The sequence below is a fragment of the Urtica dioica genome, chromosome 10 (genome assembly GCF_054948205.1).
Source record: "Urtica dioica subsp. dioica isolate 48M chromosome 10, U.dioica_male_clone48M_v1_H2, whole genome shotgun sequence".
NCBI classification, from domain to species: domain Eukaryota; kingdom Viridiplantae; phylum Streptophyta; class Magnoliopsida; order Rosales; family Urticaceae; genus Urtica; species Urtica dioica.
This window is the reverse complement of record NC_142765.1, coordinates 1527956-1544747: the sequence shown is the minus strand read 5'-3', so window position 1 is coordinate 1544747 and position 16792 is coordinate 1527956. Positions and strand designations below refer to the sequence as shown.

At 36.4% G+C, this 16792-nt stretch overlaps 4 protein-coding genes and 1 long non-coding RNA gene across 5 annotated transcripts in view; 4 read left to right on the top strand and 1 right to left on the bottom strand.

The window, feature by feature from the left end:
* LOC149382904 (purple acid phosphatase 4-like) overlaps positions 1 to 16792 on the bottom strand; it is a 77181-nt gene that overhangs the window by 37866 nt on the left and 22523 nt on the right. The gene's annotated exons all lie outside the window — the stretch shown is intronic.
* The window catches only part of LOC149382906 (uncharacterized), a 79386-nt gene that overhangs the window by 49205 nt on the left and 13389 nt on the right, over positions 1 to 16792 (top strand). The gene's annotated exons all lie outside the window — the stretch shown is intronic.
* Positions 1215 to 3933, top strand: LOC149382911 (uncharacterized). Its single transcript, XM_089628800.1, has 5 exons — positions 1215 to 1819; positions 2317 to 3300; positions 3352 to 3426; positions 3523 to 3647; positions 3912 to 3933. The coding sequence occupies exons 1-5, from the start codon at positions 1556 to 1558 to the stop codon at positions 3931 to 3933; spliced, it is 1470 nt and encodes a 489-aa protein (XP_089484926.1). The 5' UTR covers positions 1215 to 1555.
* Positions 3357 to 6064, top strand: LOC149382910 (uncharacterized). Its single transcript, XM_089628799.1, has 5 exons — positions 3357 to 3426; positions 3523 to 3829; positions 3912 to 4461; positions 5369 to 5871; positions 5944 to 6064. The coding sequence occupies exons 3-5, from the start codon at positions 3991 to 3993 to the stop codon at positions 6062 to 6064; spliced, it is 1095 nt and encodes a 364-aa protein (XP_089484925.1). The 5' UTR covers positions 3357 to 3426; positions 3523 to 3829; positions 3912 to 3990.
* LOC149382909 (uncharacterized) lies at positions 10396 to 15493 on the top strand. The gene is made up of 4 exons (XR_016301711.1): positions 10396 to 10553; positions 10843 to 11011; positions 11423 to 11542; positions 15071 to 15493. It is a non-coding gene; the product is annotated as an uncharacterized LOC149382909 (long non-coding RNA).

Here is a 16792-nt window from a genome sequence, read left to right as displayed (position 1 = left end):
TTATTGACATCTAAGGTCTTCATTATTTGTTGACATTAGATGTCAACAGTTGACGTCCATTATTGACATCTAATGTCAACAATTGATGAGAGAAATTGACATCTAAACTCTACAGAGTTCATCAGTTGTTGACATTAGATGTCAACAGTGGACGTCAACTGTTGACATCTAATGTCAACAACTGATGAGAGAAATTGACACCTAAGGTCATCAGTTGTTGACATTAGATGTCAATTGACATCTAATGTCAACAACTGATGAACTCTGTAGAGTTTAAATGTCAATTCTCTCATCAGTTGTTGACATTAGATGTCAACAGTGGATGTCAACTGTTGACATCTAATGTCAACAACTGATGAACTCTGTAGATTCATCCCAAACACCTAAAATCTGTTCATCCAAACAATATCCCAAACAATATCCTAAAGAACTGATGAACTCTGTAGATTCTTAACATACCCAAACAATATCCCAAAAAAATATCCTAAAATGCGAAACGAACCTTGTGCGCGACCTGATCTTGGACTAAATCTGGAGTTTGAGTCTCGTCGGCGTTTGGGTCCTCGGGTTTTAGAGAGTTGGTGCGAGAAAGAGAGCTGGTCCTCGGGCACCTGGGTTTCTTGGGTCTGGTGGCTTTGGGTCCACCTCGGCGTTTGGGTCCTCGGGTTTTAGAGAGTTGGTGCGAGAAAGAGAGCTGGTCCTCGGGCACCTGGGTTTCTTGGGTCTGGTGGCTTTGGGTCCTCGTCGGCGTTTGGGTCCTCGAGTTTTAGAGAGTTGGTGCGAGAAAGAGACCTGGTCCTCGGGCACCTGGGTTTCTTGGGTCCTCGGGAAAAGACTGACGCGAAGAGAGAGAGAGAGAGAGAGAGAGAGAGAGAGAGAGAGAGAGAGAGAGAGAGAGAGAGAGAAGAGAGAGAGTGAGAGAAAGAGATTGACAGGAAGAGTCATGGATTAATGTGAGATATGAGCGGGATTTTGAGAGTTGGTGTGGGTTGTAAGAAAAATTTAAGTGAAGGGTAAAAGGGTAGTTGTACATTGGGATTAGTGGCATTTTTGGCCAAATTATGGTTTTGGTGGGAAATTGGAAAAAGTTAGTGATTTGGTAGTAGATAGGGCAATTTCCCTGTTATTAATTAGTTTGGAGAGGTAGGTGTGAGATTGAAAGAAAATTTCGAGTGAAGGGTAAAATTGGTTTTGGGAAATTGCCACAACTACTACCAAAACAATAACTTTTTCCAATTTCCCACCAAAACCATAATTTGGCCAAAAATGCCACTAAATCAAATGTACAACTACCATTTTACCCTTCACTTAAATTTTTCTTACAACCCACACCAACTCTCCCTCATATCCTATATCACTCATTTTTTTCGCTCATTCCCATTCCCGCTCATATTTCTCCCTCGTTTTCTCCTCAAATTCTCTCTCTCCTCTTCTCTTCCTAAAACCGCCTAGTTCTCCTCATTTCCCGTCTAACTGTCGTCATTCCCACTTCTCCTCTGTCGCGATCTCGCTCTCTCACCGAACCCCCAAATCCTAACCCTAAACAGTCCAGGAAATGGACGACGATAATGACTTTCAATCACTCAAACAACCCCGGAAAAAACAAAATGAAGTTGTTAGACGGAGTCACCGGAAAAAGACGAAGGCGCCGGAGGAGTCGCCGTCTTCACCCAAACCGTCCCGGAAAAGAAAAACAACAACTTCACCCAAACCGGTGAAGAGTTCGGCGAAGAAACCTCGGCGTGGGAAGGTGAAGCCCATGCATGTCACGTCTGATGCCGAGGAAGAAGAGCAACCCCCCAAGTCCGCCAATATTCAGGTTAGTTTGGGGGTTTTCGGTTGATTTGCTGTTGATTGATGGACCTTGATTGATTTTGGGATAGACTTGATTTAATTTCGGTTTAGTTTTGGTTAACTAGTTTTGGGTTATCTCGGTTTGCATTGGGTTATCTCGGTTTTGTTATGGCTTGATTGAAGAGATATTGATGTTGAATGAATATTGTTGTTTTTGAACTAATTGTTGACATTGATGTCAACAATAGACGTCTATTGTTGGCATTGATGTCAACTGTTGACATCTAGATGTCAACAATTGACGTCTATTGTTGACATTGATGTCAACTGTTGATGTCAGTTGTTAACATCTATACGTCAACAAATGGTATGAATATTGAATATAGATGTCAACAATTGCCATCAACAATTGACATCAATATTGAATATAGGTCAACAACTGGTATCAATTGTTGACCTATAGATGTCAACAACTGAAGGTTGTGTTTTGATTTTCTCATTCTTTTTTGTAATGGTTTTCAGGGATGGGAGAGGTTTGTCCCCGAAGGGGAAATAGTGGACCATAATTTCAGTTTTTATGGTTCACTAGATAAATTTGAAGAAGCCGCTGACATGACAGCGGAGGAGACGGCTCTTTTCCAAGAGTCTTGCTTCGGCCAGTTTCTGAAGCTTCCAAAGATCAACAGGTCGTCAAAGATAATCAACCACTTGTTGATGAGGGTCGGTCAGTATGAAGGGCAGGCGAGTGAGGATGCGATCTTCATTGAGCTCGGGGGTGAACCTCGGGCTTTTACCATCCACCATTTCGCAGAGATCACGGGTCTTCGTATAGTCGACAACTACGAAGCTGTCAACTATACGGAAATTGTTGAAGACGGATTGTTCACGAGCGTCTTCAACAACGGGACATACAAGACTCGTGCCGTCCTAACCTCGCAGCTCAAAGAGAGCAAGGGTTGGCAAAATCCGACAAAGCGGGTGAAGCTCTTGCTTCTCCATTTTCTCATCAACGTTCTTCTCGCTTCCGCACCGCATACCAACATCCCAGACTGGGCGTACGTGAAGTTGGTAGAAGACCTAGACCAATTTAACTCTCATTCGTGGGGTAACGTGGTCTGGAAGTTCTTCTTGGAATGTGCCAGGAAGTACATAAAGAACGTCTCCTTGAAGTCAGCCTCTAAGGGAAAGATCAACTTCCCTTCATTTCTGTATCCATTACAGATATGGGCGTTTGAAACAATGCCAGTGCTCACGTCTCTCTCGTATTGCGAGAAAGTTTCAGAGACGGCATCTCCACTGATGCGTCGGTGGAAATCGGTGACACATGTTGTTGACAACAAATTCCAACAAATCGATTTCCAATCCGATGATTTGGAATTCAAACCTCTGGGCGACGAGGAGTACATCGTGAGAAAGAACACGACGACCAAGCCACTGCCGAGGCTACTAATTTCTCATTCCCTATTTTTTAATCAATTTAATACGATATTTGTCAACTATACAAATGTCAACAATAGATGTCCATTATTCGTAACAATTTTTGACATTTTGTTACAGGCACGGGTTGAGTCATGTGGACAAACATCCCATCTGTCGACAACAGCTCATTCAAGACTGAGCCAAGATTCTGAGGTATGTCAATTGAACACTGGCTCGGTTGTTATCTATAGCACTATTTGTTGATTTCCTTCAAGTATGAATAACATTTCTAACATCTTTTTAACACAGGCTCGGTTGAAAAATGTGGAAGACACAGTCAACCACATGAAGGGTGAATGGAGCTTATTCCGGATGGAGATGAGACAAAGTTTTCATGAATTCACCAAGAGTGTGAATGATCAATTGTTGGAGCTGTCCAACAAGAATTCTAAAGATAATCAACCAGAGGACAACGAGGAGGAAGAAGACCAAGAACAAGAAGAAGAAGAAGAAGAAGAAAAAGAAGGAGGAGGAAAAGAAGAAGAAGAAAGAGAAGAAGAAGGAGAAGAAAAAGAAGAAGAAGAAAAAGAAAACGAGAAAGAAAAAGAAATAGATGGTACGTACATTATGTCAATAAATGCAATTATTGACTATAATTGTTGACATTGTTGTTAACTGATACTCCTATTTCTTGTTAGATTCATCCCAAAATCTAACTGAATCACAAGCCAGATCGCACCTTCTACGACTGGATTGCGAGCAGTTTGAGAGAGAGAGATGTACGACGACAGCCAACTGATTTACATTGGCTCAGTTCCTGAGGGCAAAACCTTGGGGGATATGGATGATGAGATCAACGCTACAAAGGACAAGGAGAATCGGGAATCATGGGAGATCGTTCCGATAAACATAGACGATTCACCGAGAAGACCTGTCCGAATGACGAGATCTCCGGAGAAATACACTCCGACTCCTATCCCAAGGCCGTACTTGAAGTTCACAAAAAACATCGATCGCCCGATGAAGAACCCTCTCACTGGTCAGTTCGATTCAACGTCTCTTGTGGACGTACTCGTAATGGAGACTTGGCTTAAGATCGGCTTGAGGAAGAAGAAGCACGATGAAGGCTTATGGTATGTGAAAAGGGAAGATCATTTACCATGGAGATGGGATTTCACAGAGGTAGAAGTCAGGTCAAAGACTTTCTTTTACACCCTTTGGACCGAAGAAGAATGGTTGTGCGATCAGGTATGACTACTACTATCTACTTACTTTTCATATAACAAGATTGATGTCTGTTGACAATAGATGTCAACAATAGACGTCTATTGTTGACATCTAGATGTCAACAGTTGACATCAATGTCAACAATAGACGTCAATTGTTGACATCTAGATGTCAACAGTTGACATCCATGTTAACAATAGACGTCTATTGTTGACATCTAGATGTCAACAGTTGACATCAATGTCAACAATAGACGTCAATTGTTGACATTTAGATGTCAACACATCAATTGTTGACATCTAGATGTCAACAATTGACGTCTATTGTTGACATCTAGACGTCAACAGTTGACATCAATGTCAACAATAGACGTCAATTGTTGACATCTAGACGTCAACAGTTGACATCAATGTCAACAATAGACATCAATTGTTGACATCTAGATGTCAACAGTTGACATCAATGTCAACAATAGACGTCTATTGTTGACATCTAGATGTCAACAGTTGACATCAATGTCAACAATAGACGTCTATTGTTGACATCTAGATGTCAACACATCAATTGTTGACATCTAGATGTCAACAATTGACGTCTATTGTCGACATCTAGACGTCAACAGTTGACATCAATGTCAACAATAGACGTCAATTGTTGACATCTAGACGTCAACAGTTGACATCAATGTCAACAATAGACGTCTATTGTTGACATCTAGACGTCAACAGTTGACATCAATGTCAACAATAGACGTCTATTGTTGACATCTAGACGTCAACAGTTGACATCAATGTCAACAATAGACGTCTATTGTTAACATCTAGATGTTAACAATTGACATCTATTGTTGATTTCTATTGTTGTATGTTTTTTTTACAATTGATCTTATATTATATTAATATCCCTCACCTTTTCATTGTTTTTGCAGCATGTAGATGTTGTGTCGTACTACCTGAGGAAGAAGAGAATGACAGGTGAGTTGAAAGAATCGTTCACAATAATGAACAGTTTCTTTCATAACTACTGCATCCAAGGGTACGAAGCATGGCTCAACTGTGAAGATAAAGATAGGTTTGATTGGACAAACCAGTCCCGAATCCATGACTACATTACAGCCACCAACAAGTCCTTGAAGCATTCTTCTCCCTGGGTGGACGTCGGGGTAGTTTACCTTCCCGTATGCTTCACAGATAGGTCACATTGGCTTCTTCTAGCTGTGACGATTCGGGAACGTTCTATCATGATCTACGACTCGATGTCCGGGAACAAGCATCACCGACAAATGGTAACGGCCCACGTACAAAAAATTGCTGAATTTCTCCCGTTAGTTCTTTGTTCTGTTGGTGCGTTTGACGGGCTGGGGATTGAAGACACAAGTTCGTCGAAGTTCAAAGTCGGAACTTACACGAACATGCCTCAACAGAATAATGGGTACGTCTTGCTATTATAGAATATCATATTATTGAACATTCAAGATGTCTAATTACAAATTTTTAAAAACAGCGGCGATTGTGGAATGTTTGTTATAAAGGCCATGGAGTTTTTGACTCACGGGTATGATCTATCGGAAATCCGACAAGACGACATGGCCATGTATCGACAAAAGATCACAATTGATCTATAAAGACACGGGGCGGTTAAAATAGCAACAAAAGTGGGTTCAGACATTGAAATGGATGATGATTAAGAAACTTTTTATTTTGGTTGGTTAAATTATGACATTATTTAAGTACTAGTTTGTTCATATAATAGACATGTACTAGATTATGTACTCTTATGTCTATTTTTGTATTATGTCTAGTTTGTGCATCACCTAGATTATATCTATTTTTGTAGTTCATGTACTAGATTATATACTCTTATGTCAAACATCTGTTGTAAATAGACATCTGTTGTCAATGACTAGATTGTTCATATATAAAACATAGTGTAAATAGACATATTAAGCAGTTTCAGGCATTCAAGTCATACAACAATCCATACATAAATATCACGAAGTTTAGACCAATGATGTGGGGAATTCATCGGCAGAGTCATTTCTTGTTAATCCTCATCCTCCTATAGGAGAGGAGTTCCTCTCTCTGGATTTTCAGCATAAACACTCGTGTCCCCTTGGGCACGACTTCCATAAAATCTCCTTTTTTCTTCAACTGAGTCTCCCAGTCGTCTCCGAGGATTTCTTTCATAACACTTTCGAGACACATGATCGGACCCGATTCAGTCTCACTACGAAATGTATCCAAGTACCATATGTACTCAACCTCGCTCATTTGAAACTCCGTGAGTTGTGCATCACCGAGTTCCGATCCGCTTGCCTTATTAACATCAATTGACTACAATCCCTTTTAGTAATTGTCTACAATTATAGGTATGAATGTCTACAATCATAATAATAACTGATTTGATTGGCATCAAAATGTACCTCATTTTTAGAACATTTTCTCTTTCGGGGCTCGAAGTCGTCATAGGTTGTCACCGGAGATTCAATGGAGTGTTTTCCTGACATTTCTGCATAATTTGGACAATATTAGAGTAAAAAACGTTCATTAGTTGTTGACATCAGATGTCAATAGTTGACGTCCATTGTTGACATCTAATGTCAACAAATTGACATCTAAACTCTACAAAGTTCATCAGTTGTTGACATTAGATATCAACAATTGACGTCCATTGTTGACATCTAATGTCAACAAATTGACATCTAAACTCTACAGAGTTCATCAGTTGTTGACATTAGATGTCAACAATTGACGTCTAATGTCAACAACTGATGAACTCTGTAGAGTTAAATTACCCAAACAATATCCTAAAATCCTAACCACAAAGTTCATCCAAACAATATCCTAAAGGTATCCTAAAATCTAAACAACTGATGAACTCTGAAGATTCTTAACATACCCAAACAATATCCCAAAAAATATCCTAAAAAGCGAAACGAACCTTGTGCGCGACCTGATCTTGGACTAAATCTGGAGTTTGAGTCTCGTCGGCGTTTGGGTCCTCGGGTTTTAGAGAGTTGGTGCGAGAAAGAGAGCTGGTCCTCGGGCACCTGGGTTTGTTGGGTTTGGTGGCTTTGGGTCCTCGTCTGCGTTTGGGTCCTCGAGTTTTAGAGAGTTGGTGCGAGAAAGAGACCTGGTCCTCGGGCACCTGGGTTTCTTGGGTCCTCGGGAAAAGACTGACGCGAAGAGAGAGAGAGATAGAGAGAGAGAGAGAAGAGAGAGTAAGAGGAAGAGATTGACAGGAAGAGAGAGAGAGAAAGAGTCATGGAAGGGATTAAGGGATTGTGAGATATGAGCGGGTTGTAAGAAAGAGTCTGAGAGTTGGTGTGGGTTGTAAGAAAAATTTAAGGGAAGGGTAAAAGGGTAGTTGTACATTGGGATTAGTGGCATTTTTGGCCAAATTATGGTTTTGGTGGGAAATTGGAAAAAGTTAGTGATTTGGTAGTAGATAGGGCAATTTCCCATTGGTTTTTCACAATGAGCCAACTTGTATTTTTGGCCAAAACTATGTTTTGGTGGATTATTGGAAAAAGTTAGTGTGAAGGTGGTAGTTTGAGCAATTTCTCATTTATCATGCCCACTTCTTCTAACTGTATACGTATATCTAAGATTCCTTGATATCTAAAGATCTTTAAATTTAAAAAAATAATTATTCCAGTGTCGTTTTCGCTAATAAGTTAGAAAATCCCAATGTGGTGTGAAATAAAAAAAGAATCAGGAGATAAACGGAATGAATGCAAAACTAGGAGCTTCCCTAACAATTTTCTTCCGCTCACGATTATGATTCCCCAAAGTGGCGTGAAATCAAATAAGAACCGATAGACCAACGAAGCATGAAATCAAAATAGAAGCAAGAGAGAAAATAATTTTCTATCGGAAAATCAGGGATATAAACGGAATACCAAACTAGGAGATTCTACAACACTTCTTGATGCTCTCTTCTTCTAATATATCGGAATCGTGCACAAATTATATCGTTTTTTTTGGAAGCTGGAAATATATATAATATTGAGTGTGTTTGTGTGATTTGAGAGATATTCTCTTAGCTCTAGAACTTATCAAGAATTTGTGCTCGAAATTCTTGTGGCGTTCGTCCGATTTATCGACGGTATTCCGCAACCTTCCGAGAGACAATCCGCTCAAATTTGAGCACCGACGAATTTCTCCGTCGAGTTCACATCAAGTGGTATCAGAGCTTAGTTCTATCAAGGTTTAATTTTGATTCTATTTTTATTTTTTTTTAGTTTTTACCTTTCTTTTTTTTTCTTTCTTCTTCGTTTGTATCAAGCAATTTAGAAAAAAAAAAAAAAAAAAAAAAAAAAAAAAAAAAAAAAAAGAGAAAGAAAAAAAAATAATAATAAAATTCCCCATAATACTTTCCTCCAGAAAGTTATTCTCTCCAGAAAGTTTTGTCCCTCCAGAAAACTTTTTTTCCTCCAGTAATGACATATGCATCCAAGAAACTAAAATGAAAATTTTTCTAACACTTCCACCACACCGGTAAAGATGAAGCACAAAATAAAGAATACTGAATACCAAGAATAATTAATATTTTTAGAATTCAGAAATTTAGAGATTAAAATTGAAAAATGCGGTATGTGAAATACTTTATTATATAAAGTCTAAAAATAAAAGGGGAATCTCTTTAGGTACCGATTCTTTTTCCTTATTATACATATAACTAAAGCAAAGTGAGAAAATACTATAGCAAGAACAGTATTAATGGGCCTCGCTGTTACTTTTTCATTGGTTAGTTGTTTTGGCCTCACTATCTATTTTTTTTTTGTGTCAGACGGTTGAATTTTTATGCAAGTTTATCTATAACATAGATAATAAAAAGCAAAGCATTTTCAACTTTCATCCTGATTGTGACATGTGGCAGCTTAAATGGGTGACGGTCCGCTCAAATTTGAGCTTCGACGAATTTCTCCGTCGAGTTCACATCAAGTGGTATCAGAGTTTAGTTCTATCAAGGTTTAATTTTGATTCTATATATTTTTTTTTAATTTATACCTCTCTTTTCTTCTTTCTTCTACATTTGTATCAAGCAATTTAGGAAAAAAAAAAAAAAAAGTTCTCCAGAATACTTTCCTCGAGAAAGTTCTGTCCCTCCAGAAAACTTTTTTTCCTCCAATAATATGCATCCAAGAAACTAAAATGAAAATTAAATTTTTTTAACACTTCCACCACACCGGTAAAGATGAAGCACAAAATAAAAAATACTGAATACCAAGAATAATTAATATTTTTAGAATTCAGAAATTTAGGGATTAAAATTGAAAAATGCGGTACGTGAAATACTTTATTATATAAAGTCTAAGAATAAAAGGGGAATCTCTTTAGGTACTGATTCTTTTTTCTTATTTATACACTACTAAAAGAGAAGGGGGAAAGACTCTTTTGTCCTTGGAGCAAAAAATGAAAATACAGTTTTAACCATATTCTTTGCCATACGCACGTAATATTTAGGCAAATGTTTTACGAACCGACTTCAAAAGCAGAAGTTGATTTCCTATTAAGTCCCTAACAACTTTGGTAATAAATGGTTTATCTTGAATAAAAGAATTCGGATATTTTGGGTACACTTTTTTATCCTTGCTCTATGTGTCTAATATGCATTCATCCACGTGGGTATCACATGGAATTGCCATACACTAATATTCAAAGACAACAGTGAGATATACGTGTACTAATATTATCAAAGGAATACCTCATATATATCAACTACACATAATCCATACAATATTTATGCAACTTATGCGTCACCTAATTTTACAAGAAGAACAAGAAAATAACTTATGCCCCAACATTAACTAAGGAGTTGACACCACATAATTATACACAATTGTTTGGCTGACACATATCCTTGAGGATAAAACTACACAAGCAAATATATTTTATTCACCTGATACTACTCACTATTTAAACCTTCGACCGCATCAATAAAAACACACACACACAAAAATCGAACCACTCATATATATCATCCTCTGCCATAATCATTTTCTTACTTTACTTCTAACACTCGATATAATTTCCCTAAACAAAAAAACACTCGATATATCAAGTTTTGCAAACCTGACGTCAACGAAAACTTGGACATCACATTCCCAGGTAAATTCTTCTTCTACCAAAATTTTTGTTTCCCATATTACTATATGTTACTATGTCAAAAATACTTCTACGTGTTTTGTATACTAAATTTATTTATTTGATTTTGTGATATGATTATACAATGGTTGACAACGTAGAATCTTGAATAAGCTACATCTCTTTTCAAAGTTATTAATATTGATCTCTTATACAAACAAAAAACTACAAAAAAATTAGGTATAAATTATTATCAATACAAATTATCGATTCGAAATGTTTACTTTAAATTTTTCTTTGGTTTTGATTGTAGGGACACAGTGCGGTGGTATATGTTCTTATATCTTGTTGTTCTCCATAAGCTTCTGTAACAAATATTAAGAATCTCTCCCGAGGAAAAACTCTACCATTCATTTGAGTAAAGGAAATCAAATCAAGCAACACAACAACTCTGTAGTCATAGCTACGCTAGAATCATCAAAGTATGCATCATTCCTATTTTCAAATACTTTTCATTCTTTTCAGAAGTTTATTCTACATAATCTTCATTTGTATATAATTTTTAATGCTTATAATCTTTTAAATGTTATAATCGTTACATGTATTTGTACTCGAAACGACAAAACACAACGTCATATCTAAACGTTTTAATTTATTGCTGAATATTAATATGCTTTGCAAAAGGAAAGTTATTTACCACAAACTAGAAATTAAACTTAATATCACACCCAAACACTGTCATGGGTAACTATGTCTCTAAAACCATGACAATTTGATCCTACTTTAGTTGTATCAATTAAAATGACTATAAACTTTAATTTTTCATGTATTCTTAGTATTTCTGTGTTTTCTTAATTGTCATGTATAACTTTCTGTTACTAATTTGTTTTCAGAGTGAGAGATCGAGTTTGGATTTATGGTACCGGTTGCTTCACATATCACGAGTGACCTTAAGTTTGATAGTTGCTCTTACAATAATTACTGGTTGCTTCAAGATATCAACTCTTACACATGTGAGTAATTTAAATTCTTTATTTATAATACTTCGCCACATATTATATATTTTCTTCTGTTTATTACTACTTTGCTTCGACTGCACAAATTACTAATAAAATACAAACTATAGCTACTATATAAATATAGGTATTGCACAAATTACTAATAAAATACATACTATAGCTACTATATAAATATAAGTATTTCCTCATAAATAACTTTAGTCACAATATCGTGACATATTTAGTTATTATTTGAATATGAATTTACTACCTCAAAAACCTTACTACTTTCACACCAAAATAAATCAGTAATTAGTTTATAATTATAAATTATTTCCCATGTTATATTACTACGAGCGGTAATTACAATGATAGTAAATTGTATTTTTATCTACTGTCTTTTCTTCATTTTCAATAATTTATGTAACATCTCGAAATTTAAAAGATAAAAATGTTGCAAATTAGAATTTTGAATGGACGCAAATCAGTGGTTAATGGAAATAAAATATCGATAAGAGTTTATGGATAAAAAATTATGTAATTAATTTTCTAAAGTTTGTATCCATCGATCCGGGATCTAAGTATTAAGTTTTGAGATTAAGGAACTCATTTGCAACATTTAAAGAGAGGAAAGAGTCTTTTGTGGAGGAAAATTAAAAGTTGCAAAAAAGGAAGGATCTAATAGCAATTTTGGAAAAATTGCTTCAGTCTTATCATATATTGAACCGACTCTTCTCTTCCTCCTTATCTTCTTGGACGTGTGAAACACTGAAGCAAACAAAAAAAAAAAAAAAAAAAAAAAAAATTAGAGCCCGAGCTCTTGAGGAAACCGACCGAGGAAACAAAAGGAAAGAAGAGAGAGAAGAGAGAGAGAGAGAGAGAGAGAGAGAGAGAGAGAGAGCGTGAGCGAGAGGTCGGGAGAAAGAGATTGACAAGAAATGGAGTGAAGGTGTGGAAGTTCCTTGTGGTCTCGTTGGAGCCGCGCGCGAGGAAGAAGAGCTTCGCCGGAGGTTCTTCGCGGGTGTTCGACGGCGTTCAACTAGGAGAAGAGACCGCTGAGAAAGGGACACCGGTGAGAGAGAGGGACGAAGAAGAAAAGACCGGCGAGGAGTTGATGACTTGCGCTCTCCGTGGATGCGCGCGCTCGCCGAGGAGAAGAAAGGCGCCGCGAGCTCGCCGTGGCTGCCTCCCGAAAAAGAACCACCCGGAAAGTGAGGAGACACGCCAAGGAGGCTGAATCTCACAGAGATTAGGTAAGAAAATGAAACCCGAGTGGATTTTTAGAGTTTAGGGTTCATACATGAATATTTGGGGGTTTTGATTTATGGCCGTGATTGGATGTTCTTGGGTTGATTCTGTGTTTGAAATTGTGATTTAAACTTGTTGTGTTTGGATTCTGGACGGTTTGATTTCGGGTTTGGCCGTGTGAATGTTAGCTTGGCCGTGTGTATTCTTTTTTGGCCGTGTGATGTTCAATCTGAAATTCTGGTTTTTAGTTGTTGATGATCCGAAACTAAGTTACTATGGATTAGTGTTTGGCTGAGTTTGAATTTCAGATTGTTTGGAGATTTTGATTTGATGAATTTTGTTTGGTCTCGGTTGTGAGCCTTGTTGTCGAGGGTCTAGGCTTGTTTAGGCGGGCTCCGCAGAGCCCAAAACAGCGGCGGTTCGGGACGACGAGGACGCGGCCCGAGGAATGACGGAGCCACCGCGCAAGTGTCGACGAGGCGAGGCCGAGGGAACGTCGAATGGATAGCGGCGTTTCGATTTTGACCGGAGACTCGCGAGTGTCCAATTAGAGTTTTGCGAGTCAAGAATTTCCGAGTCTTGCCTGAAGTTATTTATGAAGTTTTGAATGATTGTAAAAGTCGTTTATGATGTAAAAGATAAAAAGAAAAAAAAATTATTATCTCATTATTATTAAGCTCGTTTAAGGATTTTAAGAGTTAAGACTCGGTTGTGAGTTAAGGTTGGATTTCTCGGTTACTCGAGCTTATTAATAATAAAATTTGATATTTCTTTGGAATTCGGAAAAGAAAAGAACGATACTTGATTGCTAGAGTTATTCTCTGTTTTCGTTATAGAAATGAGATTAGATTCGTTCAAAGGAGAACGAGCTTGCTTATTAGAATTATTTTTCGGTATTGAGATTGATCGTAGTTTTTCGTTCGAATTTACACGTTCTCGTATCGTTTGAAGTTCTGTTCCGAGGATATGTCTTTGGGTTCTACGTTTCTTTTAAATCGTACGTTTGAGTTTGAGTATTGTGGATTACTCATAGAATTCTGATTCGGGATCGGTTTGATTTACCGTGATAGGACTCAAGACTGAAAGTCGTTTAGAGGGTTTACGGTGTAAGTGAACGTCTGGATTCTCGGTATTAGTGAACGTTCAGGTTCACAGGACGAGCGAACGTCTCGTGGAAGAGCGACATAGACGCTTATTCTCGAGGTAGGTTATTATAACCCTTCTCTCCTGATTTTATGGTTTGGCATGAAGTATATATTATTTTCGAAATGAAAATGTTTGTGAACGTGCCACGAAACCCAGAACCGTTTTTAGAAAATGTGGCGGAACTTCAATTCGGTATATCCGATAATGAAGTTGAGAATATTTTCGATATTATACATATATCCCGTATTTACGAAAGGAAATGTTTCGTATATCTTGGACAAGCCGGTTTCACACACATGTTTACGGTGCGGAGAGTTCACCTTGCTCTGGTCAGAGGATTGTCACGGGTTAAATTGGCAGGCAGCTCAGGAGATGGTACACGTTTATAAGTATCTAGAGACAATTTAAATTTCTGTCATTTACATTTATGCAATTTACATTTCTGCAAGGTATACTTGTACGTGTATAGTGATTTACACGTGACAAGAATATTATTATTATACAGTAAGTATTATTTTCGAAAATCTTTTTAAAAATCAAACCAGTACTATAGCACTTACTGGGCTACAGGCTCATCCCTATTTCTTCAAATTTTTCTTATAATCAGGAAGTGAGAAGGAGAAGGGTTAGAAAGACTTCAGGATTAAGTGTGGTCGAGAGTTTGAAGGTTTTCGCTGGATAGACTATCAAGTGTCGAAAGTTGGTTTTATTTTCGTTTTCTTTCTTTTATCTTTGGACTTGTAAAGTAAATAACTGAGTATGCACCGTAAGATAGTTATGTAAAGTTTATTAGTGTTTGATTATATTCTAATCACACCCCCTCTTTCTCGGGGCGTGACATTTATGTTCTATATATTGTGATGGTGTTTTGGGTTTAGTTTTGAATATTGACTGAATAGACCTCTTGACCATTTATTTGTGCTACTAAGTTTTTTTAGATTTCCATAATTATTTTAGTTCTATATTGTGATATTGTTATGAGTTTAGTTCTGCATATGGATATATATCTTTGATATTTTATTTGTGCCTGCTATTTTATTTCTTAGATTTCCATAATTTTAGCTTTATATTGTGATACTGTTATGGGTTTACTTAATATATATTGAAGAGATATGCTGACCATTTATTTGTGCTAATAATTTTTTTTAGATTGGACTTGCTTACGGTGCTGGTCTTGACTTTGGTTGTCTGCCTTAGAGCATTTTTTTTGCTTTATCACGTTATATACGCGTAAGTTCTTTTTGTTTAGATTTATGTTACTTTTTTTATAAAAAAAATTATGTTACTTGCACAGCAGAAATAACAACTAAAATAAAATACATATTATAGGCAATAAATAAATTTAGACATTCACGGCTCAAATACTTTTTCAGTCACGATGCAGTTGTATAATTATTTTTTTAAAAACTAATGCAGTCATATATTTAGTAATTATTTCATTCACGGCTCAATACGAATTATGTCAAAAAACATTAATATGTTTACAGTCAAATAAAGTTGATGATTAATCTGCTTCGTGTTTTTAATAATACATCTTAATTAAAAATACATTTGTACTTTCAACCTTTAACAAAATATGTAATACATGCTTGATTCCTCTATTATAATATAAGATGATACTTTTATATGATTTTATACATTTTTAGTTCTTTAACTAATTGTTCTCACATGTTAATTTTTTTTTCTTGTACTTTTAAGCCATGAGAGAAAAACATACAGATACAAGTCATTCTGATTACTTGAAAACCAAACGGCTTAAGCGTAACAAAACTCAAACATACCGATAACTCTACTATTGACTTCCTAGCCCCTAATATTGAAACGCCCACTTCTTCCCGTGACAGTCCAACAACTGTATTGATGGATGTTGATATACAAATTATACATGAAGAACTACCGCCATTGGAAAACTCATACTTAGATTTGGGAGATTGTAAATATTAATTGTAAATATTGTTGCGAGTATTGTGGTGCATTGTTTTGGTTAGATGAAAGTTTAACTGACAGTAACCCACCAAAATATAGTTTATGTTGTCAAAAAGGAAAAGTAAAATTGCCTTTACTGAAAGAAAGTCCTTCCATATTAGATCATTTGCTAGATTCTTATGGTGGACAAGAGAGTATATACTACAAAAAAAACTATACGTACGTTGAATTCAATGTTAGTTTTTACATCTTTTGGAGCAAATGTAGATTTGAACATAAACAATTCTCATGGTCCATACATTTTTAAAATATCAAGTACACCATCTACTCGGATCTTTACTACCTACTAATGATACACCTCCGAAATTTGCACAATTATATATATATGACACAGAAAATGAAATCCAAAATAGAATGTCAACATTTGAATTCGATGAGTCTTCAAGAGTTATTACTGAATCAATTATTATGAAATTACTTAACATGTTAGACGAAACAAATATATTGGTCAAAGTTTTAGAACTATAAGAGATAGATTTAATGAAACAAATATTCCATGTATAAGACTTCGACTTTTAGGCCGTCGAAACTCCGATTCCAATCAATATGACTTACCAACATCGATTGACATTGGTGTGTTAATAGTGGATGACGTCGGAGAATATGAAAAAGGAAAAGATATAATAGTAGAAACAAAATCAAATAATTTATAAAGAATTACGAAACTGCATCCTTCATACATGTCTATGCAATATCCATTACTATTTCCCTATGGAGAAGATGGATATAGACCATATTTAAAATTAACTATAAATCACTTGGAGAAGAAACCTAAATGAATAAGAATTCCTATGAGAGCTTTTTATTGCTATCAATTACAACAACGGTCTAATCTAAAAAATACACTACTAAGAAGTGGTAGATTATTTCAACAATATTTAGTTG

Coding starts and splice junctions, on each gene's coding strand:
- LOC149382911 (XM_089628800.1), top strand. CDS start 1,556: ATGGACGACGATAATGACTTTCAATCACTCAAACAACCCCGGAAAAAA. Junction 1,820..2,316: donor CCAAGTCCGCCAATATTCAG/GTTAGTTTGGGG, acceptor AATGGTTTTCAG/GGATGGGAGAGGTTTGTCCC. Junction 3,648..3,911: donor AATGATCAATTGTTGGAGCT/GTCCAACAAGAA, acceptor ATTTCTTGTTAG/ATTCATCCCAAAATCTAACT.
- LOC149382910 (XM_089628799.1), top strand. CDS start 3,991: ATGTACGACGACAGCCAACTGATTTACATTGGCTCAGTTCCTGAGGGC. Junction 4,462..5,368: donor AAGAATGGTTGTGCGATCAG/GTATGACTACTA, acceptor TTGTTTTTGCAG/CATGTAGATGTTGTGTCGTA. Junction 5,872..5,943: donor ATGCCTCAACAGAATAATGG/GTACGTCTTGCT, acceptor TTTTAAAAACAG/CGGCGATTGTGGAATGTTTG.